This window comes from Chiloscyllium plagiosum, unplaced genomic scaffold (assembly GCF_037043375.1).
Source record: "Chiloscyllium plagiosum isolate Xiang-an unplaced genomic scaffold, Cpla_swu_hap1 HiC_scaffold_6, whole genome shotgun sequence".
Classification (NCBI taxonomy): domain Eukaryota; kingdom Metazoa; phylum Chordata; class Chondrichthyes; order Orectolobiformes; family Hemiscylliidae; genus Chiloscyllium; species Chiloscyllium plagiosum.
This window is the reverse complement of record NW_028270144.1, coordinates 92,542,670-92,558,455: the sequence shown is the minus strand read 5'-3', so window position 1 is coordinate 92,558,455 and position 15,786 is coordinate 92,542,670. Positions and strand designations below refer to the sequence as shown.

The 15,786-nt window shown below is 40.8% G+C and overlaps 1 protein-coding gene across 4 annotated transcripts in view; it reads left to right on the top strand.

The window, feature by feature from the left end:
• The window catches only part of LOC122550778 (high affinity cationic amino acid transporter 1-like), a 73,534-nt gene that overhangs the window by 30,268 nt on the left and 27,480 nt on the right, over positions 1-15,786 (top strand). For all 4 annotated transcript variants that reach the window (XM_043692030.2, XM_043692031.2, XM_043692027.2 and 1 more), the window contains 3 exons: positions 7,514-7,913; positions 9,322-9,480; positions 14,939-15,113. In XM_043692030.2, the coding sequence (XP_043547965.1) occupies positions 7,544-7,913; positions 9,322-9,480; positions 14,939-15,113 (704 nt within the window). In that variant the 5' untranslated portion in view covers positions 7,514-7,543. The remainder of the gene's footprint in view (positions 1-7,513; positions 7,914-9,321; positions 9,481-14,938; positions 15,114-15,786) is intronic.

Sequence of the window (15,786 nt, the reverse complement as noted above, 5' to 3'; positions counted from 1 at the left end):
ATCACTGGATCTCTGGTGGCAACTTTCTCCAGCATTGCTAGTGAGTACATCACCACTGCTTTTTAATCTGCATTCTGCGGGCAAAGTTTCTGATCTAAATTCTGTGCTTTCCTGCCTGATTTGGGATTAGAACAGGAAAACATGCTGTTTTAATGCCTTTTTACCATATTTCTTCTTGTTTCCCTCCCTTCCAGCCCTAAATAGTTTAGGGTGAGAGGGGAAAGATATAAAAGAGACCCACGGGGCAACTTTTTCACGCAGAGGGTGGTATGTGTATGGAATGAGCTGCCAGAGGAAGTGGTGGAGGCTGGTACAATTGCAATATTTAAAAGGCATTTGGATGGGTATATGAATAGGAAGGGTTTGGAGGGATATGGGCCGGGTGCTGGCAGGTGGGACTAGATTGAGTTGGGATATCTGGTCGGCATGGACGGGTTGGACCGTAGGGTTTGTTTGCATGCTGTACATTTCTTATTATTCTATGACTCTTATTATCCTGCTGACATTCAACGTCAAGGTTTTCAGTATGAATTAAGTATTAAAATGCACAGTAAGTCAGGCAATGTCTGTGAAGGGGAAAATGGTGTGAGAAATAAGATTTATTAGGGACCTGAGGGACAACGTTTTCACCCACAGGGTGGTTCGTATGTGGAATGAACTGCTAGAGAAACTGAGATGCAGGTACAGGTACAATATTTTAAAGATGTTTGGACAGGTAGACTAATAGGAAAAGTTTAGAGGGACAGGGACCAACTTTAGGCAGATGGTATTAGTTTAGTTTGGGAAACTTGGTCGGCATGGATGAGTTGGACCAAAGGGTCTATTTCTGTGCTGTATGACTCTATGACTGTAACTGAATTGATGTTTCGGTCAATGACCTGTTGTCAGTGGATCTACCTGAATCATGAATTCTTTCTCACATTACACAGATGCTGCTTGAACTCCTGAGTATTTTACTGCATTTGCTACTTTTATTTTAGACATCTGCGCTATTTTACTTTTGCCCTCTGAACAATAGCTGACTGGGCATGCTCCCAAAGTTATAACTAGCACCCATGAAACCTGGAACAAAAACAAAAAAAAAAGGTAGTGCATCTAATCTTTCACCTAATTCACCTGGGAGGCTTCCAGCTTCAGTATTGGGAAATAGAATAATGTTCAGTATATCTTCCTTGCATTGGAGCCATATGTTTCACCACTATTCCCTCTGTTTGCCGAAGAGAGAGAGAGAGAGAGAGAGAATGGCCCTCTGATAGTTTAATCTGCTAATCAGACCTCTTCTGGACACTTTTGTGTTTGTTTACTTGCTGAAAATGTGTTGCTGAAAAAGCGCAGCAGGTCAGGCAGCATCCAAGGAGCAGGAAAATCGACGTTTCGGGCATGAGCCCTTCTTCAGGATTCCTGAAGAAGGGCTCATGCCCGAAACGTCGATTCTCCTGTTCCTTGGATGCTGCCTGACCTGCTGCGCTTTTCCAGCAACACATTTTTTCAGCTCTGATCTCCAGCATCTGCAGTCCTCACTTTCTCCTGTTTGTTTACTTGTCCCATTACCACCCTGTCAGGCCCTGCCCATTCACAATTTAATCTCGCTCCTCTTCCGTCTGACCACATTGCTACTTTTTAATTTGTTTTTCCCCATTCCTTTCACGCGGGTAAAACCAATTGTGTTTCTAGTTTTTCCCATTCTGTGAGGTCATCGATCTGAAGTGTTTCTTTTTGTTTCCTGTTTCCAAGGATGCAACCAGGCCTGCCGAATAATTCTGTTATTTTCAGTTTTTATTTCCGTGTCTGAAAGGATGGCTTATATTTTCATAAGCGGTACCTGACTGTACACGAGCCAGTGCATTCTGCTTATTCTCAGAATTACAAAATCTGTAATACAGTTTTTGTTCAGTTTAATTTGGTGTCATATTTCTCAATAATTGGGCAGTGAAGTAAGTGACACTTAACCAGTTGGAACTGGCTGATTCCGGTAATCGTCCCCTGATATTTAAATTGTTTGTATGTGAATCATGTGCACTTATTGCAATGCCAGCCAAGTAGATGGAGATACAGGTATTTATTATATTACTTGTTTGTTGTCAAAACTTGTGCACTGACTGTTGATCTGTCAACCCATATCAACTCATTCAAAGAATAAAAAATGTTGGTTCAGATTTGCTTCTTTAATGTCCAAGCCTTTTACTTTTGCACTTCTGGCAAGACTTTGGAGCATGTCGGTTTCTAATTTCCATAAGGAACAAAAGCAGGAGAAGTTCAACCCCTGAAAGCTGCCCTGTCAATGAATATGGCTGATCTGCCTTTGCACCTCTGTTTTAAATGAGTATTTCTTATTCTATAACTGTGCCCCTAGTTCAAGATATTCCCACTGGTGGAAACACCTAATCATCTACCTTTTATGACATGAACATTGGGGGATAGTAAATAGTGAGGAGCATAGTTACAGATGGATATTGATGGGCTGGTCAGAGGCAAATAGAATTTAGTGAGGATAAGTGTGAAGTGATGCACTTGGAGAAGACTAACAACGCAAGGGAATACATGAACAGTAGGAAGCAATAAGGATTCGAGGGATTGGGTGTGAATGTCCACTGTTCCCTTACAATAGCAAGACAGCTGGATAAAGTGATTAAGAAGGTACATGGGATACTTGATTTTTTTTTTATTGTTAGCTGAGGTAAGTATTTAAGAGTAGGAAGGTTGTGCTGAAACTGTACAAAACGTTGGTTAGGACACAGCGAGAGAATTGTGCGCATTTCTGGAATCGACATTATAGGAGGAATGTGTGCGCATTGGTGAGGGTGCAGAGGAGATTTGCCTGGGCTGGAGCATTTCAGAAACAAATGGGAATTAATTAGACTGGGAGTTGTTTTCCTTCAAGCAGAGGAGACAGAAGGGGGACATAACTGAGATGTATAAAATTACAAAGGACATAGAAAGGGTAGTAACTTCACCACTTGGTCGAGACATCAATGACCATGGGGCATAGGTTTAAGGTAGGGGAAAGGAGGTTTAGCGGGGATGTGAGGAATTATTTTTCATCCAGAGGTGTCGGGAATCCATAAATCACCACCTGTAAGGGGGATAGAGGCAGAAACTCTAAACATTTAAGAAGTATTTAGATGTACACTTGTGATGTTAAGGCAAATGAGGCTTGATTGTGGTTGTTTTTGACTGGCACAGACTCTCTGGCCTAAAGGGCCTCTGACTGTTTGTGATGTCAACCTCAATATCTTGTTTTGACCCTGTCAGACCACCTCAGAATTATAAAAACCGAAAGAACTGCAGATGCTGTAAATTAGAAACCAAAACAGAAATTGCTGGGAAAGCTCAGCAGGTCTGGCTGCATCTGGGGTGAGAATTCAGAATGTTTCTGGTCAAGTGACCCTTCCTCAAGACTAGGGAAGCACATTTTTAAGGTGAGATGAGAGAGAATTTAAAAAAGACACGAGGGGTAATTTTTTTTTTACACAGGGTGGTTTGTCTGTGGAATGAACTTCCATTCAAAGTGGTGGATGTGACTACAGTTACAACTTTTAAAAGATACTTGGATAAGTACATGAAAAGGCAAGCTTTGCAGGGATGTGGGCAGGTGGGACTACTTTAGGTTAGGATTATGGTCGACGTATACTGGTTGGACCGAAGAGTCGGTATCTGTGATGTATGACTCCAGAACTCTGTGACCCTTCCTCAGAACCTTATGCATTTAGAGCATATCCAAATCGATGGTAAGATAATTGTTCTGAATCTGCTGGAACAAATGCTCTTTCGTAGAGCATGTGCTAAATGGTGCATGCATTTGCTATAAATTCCCTGAAATTGGGTGTAGGTTACCTCCAACAAAAGCTTCCCAAATGACTTTCAACAGGGTAAGTATTGTACCTTTGTGGAAAGAGCTATTCTGCGAGTTGAGAAAGTTAATTTGTGTAACATCTGTTTCTGAAACTTGTTGCTCTGGTCCTTTTTCACTCTGAAAGTGCATCATATATACCAGTGGGTGTGGGTTTCTCATTGTTTGCCTCAAGGCTGTGTAGATAAAACCTGCTTATATTATCACAAATACTGTCTGAGAACAGATTAGTGTTACGTTTTCAACATTTTTAATCTCTTCCAAATGATAATCTCACCACTCTCGCTGGTCAACCTTTTTATTTACCCACTCCTTGGAGGTACATGTCAGTAACTTGGGTTGATTCACTTGCAGATTTTTGGTTTTGCTATGTCCTGTGTAATAGTTTCACGCCTTTCTCTACTTATTTTCTCCTAAGAACTTTTGTTCTTTTGAAGAGCCATTTTGTTTTGTAGTGTGCTGAGTGAATGTGGTGTACGTTATATCAAATCAGAAGAAGCAGATTGAGAAATTCCGGGAGCGAGAAGAAATGCTGCAATTTTCTCAAGCAGTTGCTGACTGATTCTAGCTGCTTGTCTTTTGTAATTTAAGTAATGGCTAAATATTGCTAAGTTTCGGGTAATGGCATGATGATAAATTGGTTTGAACTCTTTCAGACGTTCCCAATTGTATGTATTATGCTCTGCAAAGTGAATGTTCTTTTCATGAAAGCCATAACAGTGAGGGTTACGTGAAATTATGGAAAGAGGAGGAAAAGTGTAATGTATTCAGAATAGAAAAGCAGAATATTTTTATTCCAATTATGCAGGGCATTTGTGAGACAGTGTCTGAACACTGCAGTTTTATTCCCCATACATAAGGAAACTAAGGGACAGTGAATGATCATTAGGCCAGTCCCAGGGATGAGTGGGTGTAAATTGGGTCCATTTTCTCTTCATTTTTAGAAGAATGAGAGGTAGTTCTCATAGAAACATATAAGATTTTGAAGGAGCTTGATAGTGTTGATGCTGAGGGGTTGCTTTCCCATGCTGGGGAATAGAGAACAAGAAGGCAGAGCCACCGGATAAGGGCATGACTATTTAGAGCTTAGTTGAGGGGAAATTTCTTATCCCAAATTTCTGAGCCTTTGGAATTTCCTAATCCAAGGGTTTCTGGCTGCTCCATGATTTGAAGACATTGAAGGCTGGCAAGAGACAGATTTTTGATCTCTGAGGGAATTGAGGGTTATGGGAGCATACAAAGAAGTGGAGTTGAGACATCAACCACAATCATTTGAATCTTCTTGCAGCCTTGTGGGGTGATATGGTCTTTTCCTGCTCCTATTTCTGACTTTCCTGTAAGTCACTTAAGAATCCAGAATTACCTTCTGTGGATACAAGATTCAGCATTGTCAGCGAATAATGTTTCTGCTTTATCTGCAAACTGGTTAGATGACACCAGAATACTGGTTTTCTTAGTAAGTTTAAATTTATTTTCAAAACTCACCAGTCAGTATCCTGGAGGTGGGGACTTTAAAAAGAAAAGTTAAGTTTTTTTTAAAAAAGATGTTGTATTTGGCAACGAGCATACTGTTTGGAAGTCGGGTAGTGTGTGTCACTCGCAAGTTTGACTTCTGTTTTCTTCTGTGATACGCAGAAGTTCCATTTGCAGTTAATTCCTCAAATTTCCAGTAAATGTCAAGCATCTCTTTGGAGGTGAGCAAGTAAGTGTCATTACCCGAGGCTCCAATTGGGGATTAGTACTTCCTGGGGGTGTGGTCAGTCTGCTGAGTGGACCCTGCATCCCTTGGTGTTGCTGAAATTTGTCCAAGAGATTGCAGAGCACAGAGTTGTCCTGAATATAATTTGTGCAAATAACTACATGGTTTTGTTTTCGTGCTGCCATCACTGCTTTAGGGTCAATTGTGTTAGAAAAAAATGCCAGAGCTAAGAACTCCCAGGCCACAATACTAACGGGGGGCACCTTTTTTCTTTGAAGTAATGCATTGAGAGTGTCAAGCATTCCTTGCAGTGTTGGTGGTTGAGGAAGGAACAGAGTTTGCATGTAAACATCACGAGAATAATGGTTCCTGGGGAAATGGTAACACTGAAATGGGAATATGTGATTAAAACTGTTGACTCAACTGAAGTCCCAAGGCTGAGATGGACTGATGATGCCAAATTGCTTCGTCCTTTGTTGCAACTTGTGTGTCTGTGAATTTCTCCTTTCTGCTTTGGCTGTCAGGTCAAATAGAATGTAGGCAAGTTGAAGAGTGAAGCTGTGTTCTAGTCTAACACCACTGCTCTCCCTTTGCTTTGCTACTATATTTTCAGCTGCCCATGTTGCACACTCAAGAATGTCTCTTTTAAATTCCTGGAGGTGTTTTTACACTTTTCTCTCTCCCCTGTGAATTTTCTTTAAATCTCAACTTCAATCTTGCCTATTTTGCTGACATCTCTGAAGAATCTTTGAATGCTTTTCTATGATCAACTTGCATTTATCAATGCCTTATTGACATCACCACCACACCTCATCGGCGGCTCCATTGTCATCGTGTTGTGGCTAATGTTGCAAGTAACCGAGGGCGTTGATATTCTTCCTCTTCTTGGCCTTCCCTTAGCCTGATTTGGCGCAGCATCACTCATTTTAAATGATCATCTGGTTAATCGCCAATCGATGAACTGTGCCTCACAATGGGATGGTGGCGTTCATGCTTCAGATTTGCCCTGTGACGAGGTTCTCATCTGATGTCTCCAGATACAGGACATTCACCCCAGTGGGACAGAATGGATCTGGTTATTGCCTTCTACCCAATGCCCAGTAAGAACCCCAAATCCTTTTTCTCCGACTCTGTCACCTTACCTCTTTTTGCTAGCTGTCAGGGCCAGTCTACTTTTAAGGCAATTGATTCTGCTGGTTGGATCAAACTGCTGCTAGCAGAAAGATGATGGGGCAGTGGGCTGCGTACCACACTATCTTGTTGTTTGGAGGGTATAATGTCAATGAGAGTTGGTGCTCCAATATTCCACGCCAGAACGTGTTGGTTTTAAGAACTGGTCTGCTAAGGAGGTATTCTGCACAGCTACTAGTACCATGTCTATTTGATGAAGAGCCACTTGGGGGTCTTTGAAAATAGAATGTTGAAAGGTGAAGTGTCATCAAACACACTGTTCAGTAGATTCCTTTGGCTGATATATTACACACCAATTGCTTTCTGGCTCGAAGTTGAGCAGTTAAGTATCCATTTGTTGCAATCTGTTGGTCTTCAAAAGGCCAGCAAAATGTATGTGTTTTAAATCGAGAATAAATATTTTAAAATGCTCCAATTTAAACATATCAGATGGTACAATCTTCACGACGTTACTAATGAAGCTAATGTGGTTGACGTATTAATTGGATTGTTTAGTCTGCTTTCTGATAAGTTCAAGGTAACATAATTTTGAAGAAAAAAAAGCTTTCAGTCAGAATGATTTAAGATAAGATTGGGATTGGGTCTTGTCACAGCTCAGTGTGTTATTGCTGATTGTTTCTCCAAATGTGCAGTACGTTGTTTCGCCATGCTGCATCTCCATTAATAGCTTAAATGCACCCTTCAGTCTTGGTTATGAATGAAACATGTAAAGCAAATGTACCTTGAATGACAAAGTAAGTTTGTTCTCATCGGTGTATTTCTCTCCATTCTAGATTAGGCTCGTGTAGCAAAGTTTCAGCAAGATGGATTGTAAACGGCTTATTTATTTTGGGCGTCAGCTGGTTCGCCGTAAATATGTGGACTGCACCAGTGAAGAAACCAGACTCGCTCGATGTTTGTCTACAGTGGACTTGGTTGCCCTTGGCGTTGGCAGTACCCTTGGAGCCGGTGTCTATGTACTGGCTGGAGCTGTAGCCCGAGAGAATGCTGGCCCCGCTATTGTTATCTGTTTCTTGATTGCTGCTTTGGCCTCTGTGCTTGCAGGCCTCTGTTATGCAGAGTTTGGTGCTAGAGTCCCTAAGACCGGCTCTGCTTACCTATACAGTTATGTTACAGTTGGGGAACTATGGGCCTTCATCACCGGCTGGAATCTAATCCTTTCATATGTAATTGGTAAGTGCTATCTTGCTGTAGAAATTATTGAATGACCAGTGATATATTTAGTGTTGGACTGAACTGCCTTTGTGACCAAAGAAGTGTAGTGAACCCCTTAGATAGTCTACATGGTACAAAGATCCCAGCATTGTGCTGGATCAGTTCCCTCATCTCCGCTGTTGAGGTGCTACGGTTATCATTTCATTTAGACGTAGGATGGGAAATCTGAGGCAAGTCTTGGCTTTTTGTCACAATTCAGTGATTAGCCCTGTAAAGGAGCTGAATATCAGATTGGGACATCGAGGATGTAGCACACTAACCTGCATGATGTCCAACATTCAGTTTCGTGATGAATTTAGCAAGCTTTTCAGTTTTGGAAAATTTAGCAATCTGCTGTTCCAGCTCTAATATTTTTTGTCCTATTTATGTTTTGAGGGATCTTGGTACACTTACCTTGAGACCATCTTAGCAAAGTTCCCATTGCTCTTGAAAGAGCGATTGTACTGCAGCGCATCTTCATGTACAAAGTTAGGAATCGCATCCAGATTTTCCTGACGAGGGATAAATCAGTTGGTTAACCCCCCCGCAGTGGTAAATAGAATGCCATAAAGTTTAGTAAGTCGCACAATTAAGCTGAAATTGCGACGTGAGCCCCACATTAGAATGTGGGGAGACTCAAGAGTTTTTAATATAAAATAACACCAGAATTTTTTTTATTGAGCCTATTATAACATCTGAACTGTATACACTCCTTTGTCATACTTTGTCAATATTGTTTATGTCGAGTCCTTGATATTCTTGTTTTCCAAGCATTAATGATTTCTCTCTTTCTGAAATATCATTGTTAATTGTAAGACCATCTGTATAAAATCAGACTCTCCTACTAATTTTTGGTTCTCAAAGATAAGGTTTCTTGGTATCCTTTTTTTTAAAATATAAGTCATGTGAATGTGTTAAAATGTTAAGTATAATGGGAAACTAAAACAATCTCCTTTTGTCTGTTGTGCAACGCCGTTGTACTAGTTTCAAGTGGAATGATTTGTTGTACAACGTACTGTACAGCAATTGCTGGGACTAGTCTTATGTTGCAGAATGTTTTGTTTAAAAATCTTTGAACTAACAGAGCACTTAGAAACAACAATTGTCTTGAGAGGAAGTAATATATTTTGGGAGTCAGCTTATTTGAAGTAGAAAAATGTTTACTTTTTCTGAAATATTGTATAAATGATTGCATTTCGGCTGCAGAATGAAGAAAGCAAATAGGTTTAATGAACAGAAATGCTGTGCAAGATGTACAGTTGAGAAATTTAAATCTGCTGTCACTTAGACCATTTACCTAATGCCCGTTTCTATGAAGACGATCTGTTCATTTGAACTTAATGTGATATTTGGCAGCATTTAATAACTTTCCTGTCTCACTATACAGGAACTTCAAGTGTCGCAAGAGCGTGGAGTGCTACATTTGATGAGCTTATCAAGAAACGCATTGAGGTGTTTTGCCGTCACTATATGGCAATGAATGCTCCTGGTATACTGGCAGAGTATCCAGATATCTTTGCTGTATTTATAATTTTACTACTAACAGGCATGTACACTTTTATTTTACAAATCTGTTATTACATTGTTTTAATTGTACTGACTGAGCTACCATCAACACATCTCTAATGATGGTTTAATTAGGGGTCTGATTTTTTTTTGCTGTTTTATTACATTAGAGTTTAATTGACACTTTCTGTGGCTGGTTGGGGTTAGGTGAGGGTCATAAGGAAGATAACAATCTACATTGTTAGTTGTAACTTTTGCTTGGACTTCCTCCATGTTTTTTTGACAATTTGTAATTTTCCTTTGTTTTGGTCTTGATGCCAATTGTTTGAGTACCTGTTCTGACAAAGTTAACATGCAAGCTACAAAATTAACAGGCAAATGTAAAGCCGATTTATTTTTTTTTAATATAGTCTGTTCTTATTTTCAGTGTTTGAGATTGAGGCCAGAGCTCATATCAATGGGCAGTTGATTGAGCCAAACCTCTGACATCAATGATTCCACACTGTGGCCCCCTCAGAAAAGTCTGTCATTATAATATCAGCAGATGGACCAGGATTGTATCTTTTTAGGGCTGTCCATTGCTGATGTTTGTGAAGAAGGGCTTATGCCCGAAACATCGATTCTCCTGTTCCCTGGATGCTGCCTGACCACCTGTGCTTTTTCAGCAACACATTTTCAGCTCTGATCTCCAGCATCTGCAGACCTCACTTTCTCCTTTGTGGAATATGTGTATACCTCAACTGGGTGTCTGTGCCGTCACAGGCATCTAGGATTCTCACCAACCCCAACTTGCTAAGAGATTCTCAGAGTGCCTTGTTTACAAGGTGGCGATGAAGAGAATACCCAGTTCCACTAGACCTCAGAGAAAACAAGTTTCTGCACATTGCAGACGGTGATATTGACAAACACTACCTGGATATCTGTAGTCTGGGCTGTTCTACTCTGAGACCAACATCGGGATCCTGTTGTGCCTTCCTGGCCCATGTCATTTCACTGGGTCCACCAAATGTACAGCCTCAAATTAGGCCTCATTATGTATGTGGAAGCTACTGTCTGTTATTATAGATTACATTAGATTCCCTACAGTGTGGGAACAGGCCCTTAAGCCCAACCAGTCCACACTGACCCTCTGAAGAGTAACCTACTCAGACCCATTTCCCTCTGACTAATATGGGCGATTTAACATGGCCAATTTACCTGACTTGCACATCTTTGGACTGTGAGAGGAAACCGGAGCACCTGGAGGAAACCTACGCAGACACGGGGAGAATATGTAAGATCCACACAGACAGTCACCCGAGACTGGAATCGAACCTGGGATCCTGGTGCTGTGAGGCAACAGTGCTAACCATGTGCCTTTCTTAATCCAAATCCAAAATTAACTAAGAATTATGGCGCCTTTAAAATAACTGAGTATTATTACGTGTTACTTCGAGATTGGTGGCAGTTATGAAAAGTGAGCTGGAATTCTCCTCCACATAGGAGCAATCTAGGTTGGCAAGAGTCACCTCTGATCACTTATCAGATCCTTTATTACTGGAGACAGACAACCAAACCAGTTCCCAGCCCAAGTGTCTTTAAATGTGTATATGTAATAGATAATAAAACATGTACAGGCCATTGCTGGGCTGGAGAGCAGGTGGGTGGATCTGTAACATTGGGTGCCATCCCGTTCCCACTACAGTTTTACTCCTGCGAGGGAGGCAGCTGCCTGTGGACTGATTGAGACCTTTAAATGGGCACTTAATGCCCACCTACAGGTCTCGTCTCACTGCCGTGTTCATTTAACATGTAGCGTGAAAGAGCTGTGTCCAACCTGAAGTACAGTAGGTTTGATCCTCAAGTGAAAGGGGATCATGTACCTCACTACTGGCACAGTGCCTACCCCACCGTCCCCTATCCTGTTGCCTCCATCTGTGTGTCCACCCTGCCTGCAATGTGTCCCCCACCCTCAGTGGCAGCCCCTGCAAACCTCCGATGTCCTGATGGTTTGGGTTATCCTGGTTTCCCTTTGTCCAGGGCTCCTGTAGTACAGTGCGATGGACCCTATTCCATCCCATTGTCCCGCAGCTCTGAGACAGGACGTTTCCTTGAGGGACAAAAGCCTCCTCCCCCTTTTTACCATTAAAAGCTTGACACCTAAGAAATGCTCCCTCCAGTACACACATCAGACTTGGTTGTGTATCACATTCCTCACATACGTTTGATCTTGGGGAGCTATAGGGTCCAGATTAGAAATTGGATTAAGAGTTGAAGATCAGTCATTGTCATGGTGGCTGATTGGTCAGGCTCAATGGCTCACAGTTCCTGTTCCAAACATTTCCATTAATGGCCAAACAAGCCCCAGCTTTCAGTAACTGAAAAAGTCACAATTATTGTGTGTACACACTGCATTCAGAATTCTTAATTTTATAATTTTTGATAAAACCAGAAACACTTTTAAACATTGTTACTATGGTGACAGTTCCTATAGACGTTTGCATGTTGTACAGGAGTTGGAGCTACAGCCTATTGCCATGCTGGTTTGTATGTGCTTTCTCACCAGAGCAAGGGGAGAGTGGAAGTGAGGATTGAAAGGGGTGGAAGGAATGGTTAGGGAATTATTTTGAACAGGGCAGTAAGGAAATTGATCCATAGGTGAGCAGCCAGCTGGACAACCAGAAGACAATGAAGCTTGTTCAGACTGCATTGAAAGGTGGAATATTATATTTCATTTGTTAGAGTGGGGTTAGAATATTAGGCTGGATTTGCCAAGGAGTGGCAATCACTCAGAGTTTCCATCTCTGCTGTTGTTTTTCCACAAAAAAAGCTGGGATTTTGACCTGAGATTCCAGTTGATCTCTATTAGAAACATGGTGTAGAGCTACCATTCTGAGAGGTCCCTCACAGTTGGGGAAGATGAACAGCGCTGCCTTTTTCGTGGCAGTTGGTTGCTGCATTCTGTTACGACACAGAGGTGAACCCCTCTGTTAATTAAACCCAACACCCAGAAAAGCTCACCTTATCTCGTAATCTGACAAAATATGATTGACAGAGAACTCCCAAATTCCATTATTTAAAGAAAATAATATCAATTTATCTTTTAACTCTAAAACTGAACATTAAACAATAACTGTTCACAACTCTAAGCCTCCCTTTCCCTTAAGTGCTTATTACTTGCTTCCAACTCTGCAAAGTATGCTGTTCCAATAAAACATTTATTAAAATTACATCAATTTCGTTTCAAAACCATGCAACCGCTGTCATCTTCAGTATCTGTCTTCTTCCAGCTGAAGATCTCCCTGGGTTGTCGTTTATCTTTTTACTGCAAATATGTTTCATATTAAAAGATAACTTTTTGATTTCCTAATTTCTTGGATCTCTCTTGATGGCAGTTGCTCTCTGCAATTTTTGAAATCTCCACATTTTTGCATTCCCAACATCGAATAGTCTCATTGGTTTGATGTTGGCTAAACAACAAATTCAAACTCGATTGGGTTTTAATATCCTGGGGCACAATTTAAACTGGTTAAATTTGAATTGTTGTCAAAATAGCAACCAACTCAGGTATCCATTTCACAACCAAATGTTACATATTTTCAATTTTCCAGTACAATCTGAAACTGCCATCTAGTCATACACACAGGTGCTTGTAAGCTCTCGGTTCAGAATAGCATTCCGTCTGTCTTAAAGGTACAGTACACACCTTCAACTTCATCACAATTCTGACTTTTAGAATTCCAGACTCTGACAGCCATGTTGACAGGTAAATTTGATGGTTGGCTGCCAGACCATGTTTTCTCTAATTAGGTTACGTACAGTACAAAAAGATGCTGATATTCACTCAATAAAATCAAGAATAAACTTGTCTGTAATTTTAATCTCTCATAACTAGAATAATAAGACTAGCATTTAATTAAAATTTATGTAGCCATTTCTTGTTCCCCATTTCCACTATGCCCCCCTCTTCTGTATTTTGCTGCCTTGTCCCACAGGTGAAAATTTTTGTTATTTGTAGCTGCATAACTGGTTTGTTTTTGTTCTGTATTCCTGAAGATCAGTGCAACTGAGGGAAAATTGGTGTAGTGTGAACTGGCTGCATGTTTTAGTGTGCCTATCTAAAGTTTTCCTATATTGATATAGTTACATTTACACTTAAACACATTGTTGAAGGGGGATTGTTGGCATGTCGTGCAGCTATATGATTGAGGTAACTTTCGGGCAGACAGTGTCTGTTAATGTAGCAATAGTTATTTATATTCGGCATGATCTTCTCTGCAGCATTGGTGTCCCATCACTGCCTTTTCAGCAGTGCACTTGATCTTTCTGATTAATGATTGCTCCATTCTGCTAAACATAGTATCTTGGCAGCTGTTTCTCAGTTCGCTTTCTGCTTGCATCATCCTACGTTGTGTTTTTTGCTGCTACTACTTAAGAGCGATGGCATTGAGTCTGTTTTCAAATTATAGGCTAATGGTTCAGACCAAACCAAGCAGGACGAGGAGAAAAGGTTCTGGGCCTTGGTGTTTTACTTACTTTCAGGCTCCTTATCCCTGGACGCTCCCAGCCTTTCATCAGCTTCAGTTGAGGGCTTTGGCGATGCCATGTAGTACAACATGGAGGACATCAGCCCATTGAAACTCTGCCAGTGCATTCAAAGAGAAATTTGATCAGTCGATCCACTGGACATGCTTTCTTTCTCTCTCTCTCACTGTTTGCCTTTCTCTGTCTTGCACTCTCTCTCGCTCTCACTGTCGATTGTGCTCTCTGCCCCCCTTTCACTCCCTGAATTTGTTCTTTCCTTTTGTTATCTGCCCCAAATGTTTATACAGTTTGCATTTGAATTTGCATTTGAATCTGTGTTGGTCACAGAGTAGGGAGGAGTCTGAGTCAATAGATGGAAGCTGGAAGAGCACAGCAGGTCAGACAGCATCTGAGGAGCAGGAACGTTAATGTTTCAGGCCAAAACCCTTTGTCAGGATCTGCAATCCTTACTGTCTCCGAGCGAGGGCTGTGTTCCGAAGCCCAACCATTCTTTGTGTAAAGAGTTTTTTCTTCTTGTTGCCCTTGGTGCTTATGCTAATCAGTTTAATTGTAATTACATCTGGGTCATCTATTTATTCTTCAGCCATTGAACAGGATTCTATTTATTCTGTCTAACTTTTCATCATGTTATACATCACCATCAAATCCTCTTGGCTGTAAAGACAACAACCTCCGTTTCCTTGTAATGCTAATCTACAGAACCTCCTTTGGTTTGTCTAGAAAGTTTTCTCACGCTTCTGATAGCCACAGTTGGAAACCATTAGTCATGGTAAGGTCTGATCATATTAAACAGGCTCAGCAAAACTTTCTCACTTTGTGCCTCTACTAGGTAACGTTCTGACACTAGGCAAGCACAGAAGAACCTTTACAGATTAATTTCAGTCATGAGTATGGAATTCTTTGTAATAAAATAACCAGAGATTTGAAAAAAATTTTAAGGTTTGTTTCTGATGACCATCTTTTTATTTATTCAGGTTTATTGTCTTTCGGTGTGAAGGAGTCAGCATTGGTGAACAAAGTCTTCACATGCATCAATGTGCTTGTGCTGTGTTTTGTCATGGTCTCTGGCTTTGTGAAAGGGACACTCAAGAACTGGCAGCTCTCCGAAGATGCCCTGATTAACGGGACAAATGGTTCTGACTTGGAAAAGTGAGTCCAGAGATACAGACTTTGACAATGACCTGTTGGGAATGGTGATATCTTTCCTGTCTTTCTCATCAGTAGGAGTGACAGGCAGCATAGAACTTTCCAAGAACCATACAGCACAGGAGCTGACCTTCGGTCGAGTGACTGAGGGGAGGAGTTAAAAAAGAGGGCGTTTAAAAACTGCAAAGGCTGAGCAGGAATATGACAGAACTTTGCGCAGATAAAAATGTAGATAATCAAAATTAGAAAGGCTATAGAAAATTTAGTGGCGAAAAAGATCTGTAATCAATTAGAATACAGAACTATAAGTGACAATATTATGAAGGAAATTAGAGAGAAACTATATTAGTAATGTTTTTGTTAATTAAACAGAACAGATAGTAAAGCTGGATTACGTGAAATAATACTATTAATAATGTTCAGACCTTTTTTTTTGGTCAACTTAGTTAAATGAAAATGTTGATTACATTTGGGATACAATATCCTGAAAATTAAGAGCTGCAGGGTGGCGATAGCAGGGAAACAGTTGATGGATCAAAAAAATGAAGACAGTTGTTGAATTCTGATAACCGACTTGCTGAAGGAACAATCCTCACTTGGAAAAGTTTTATTCATGCAGTGAAACATGACAGGTATACGCCTCCTGATTCTACTCTGCTCCTATGTCAGTAAGTGT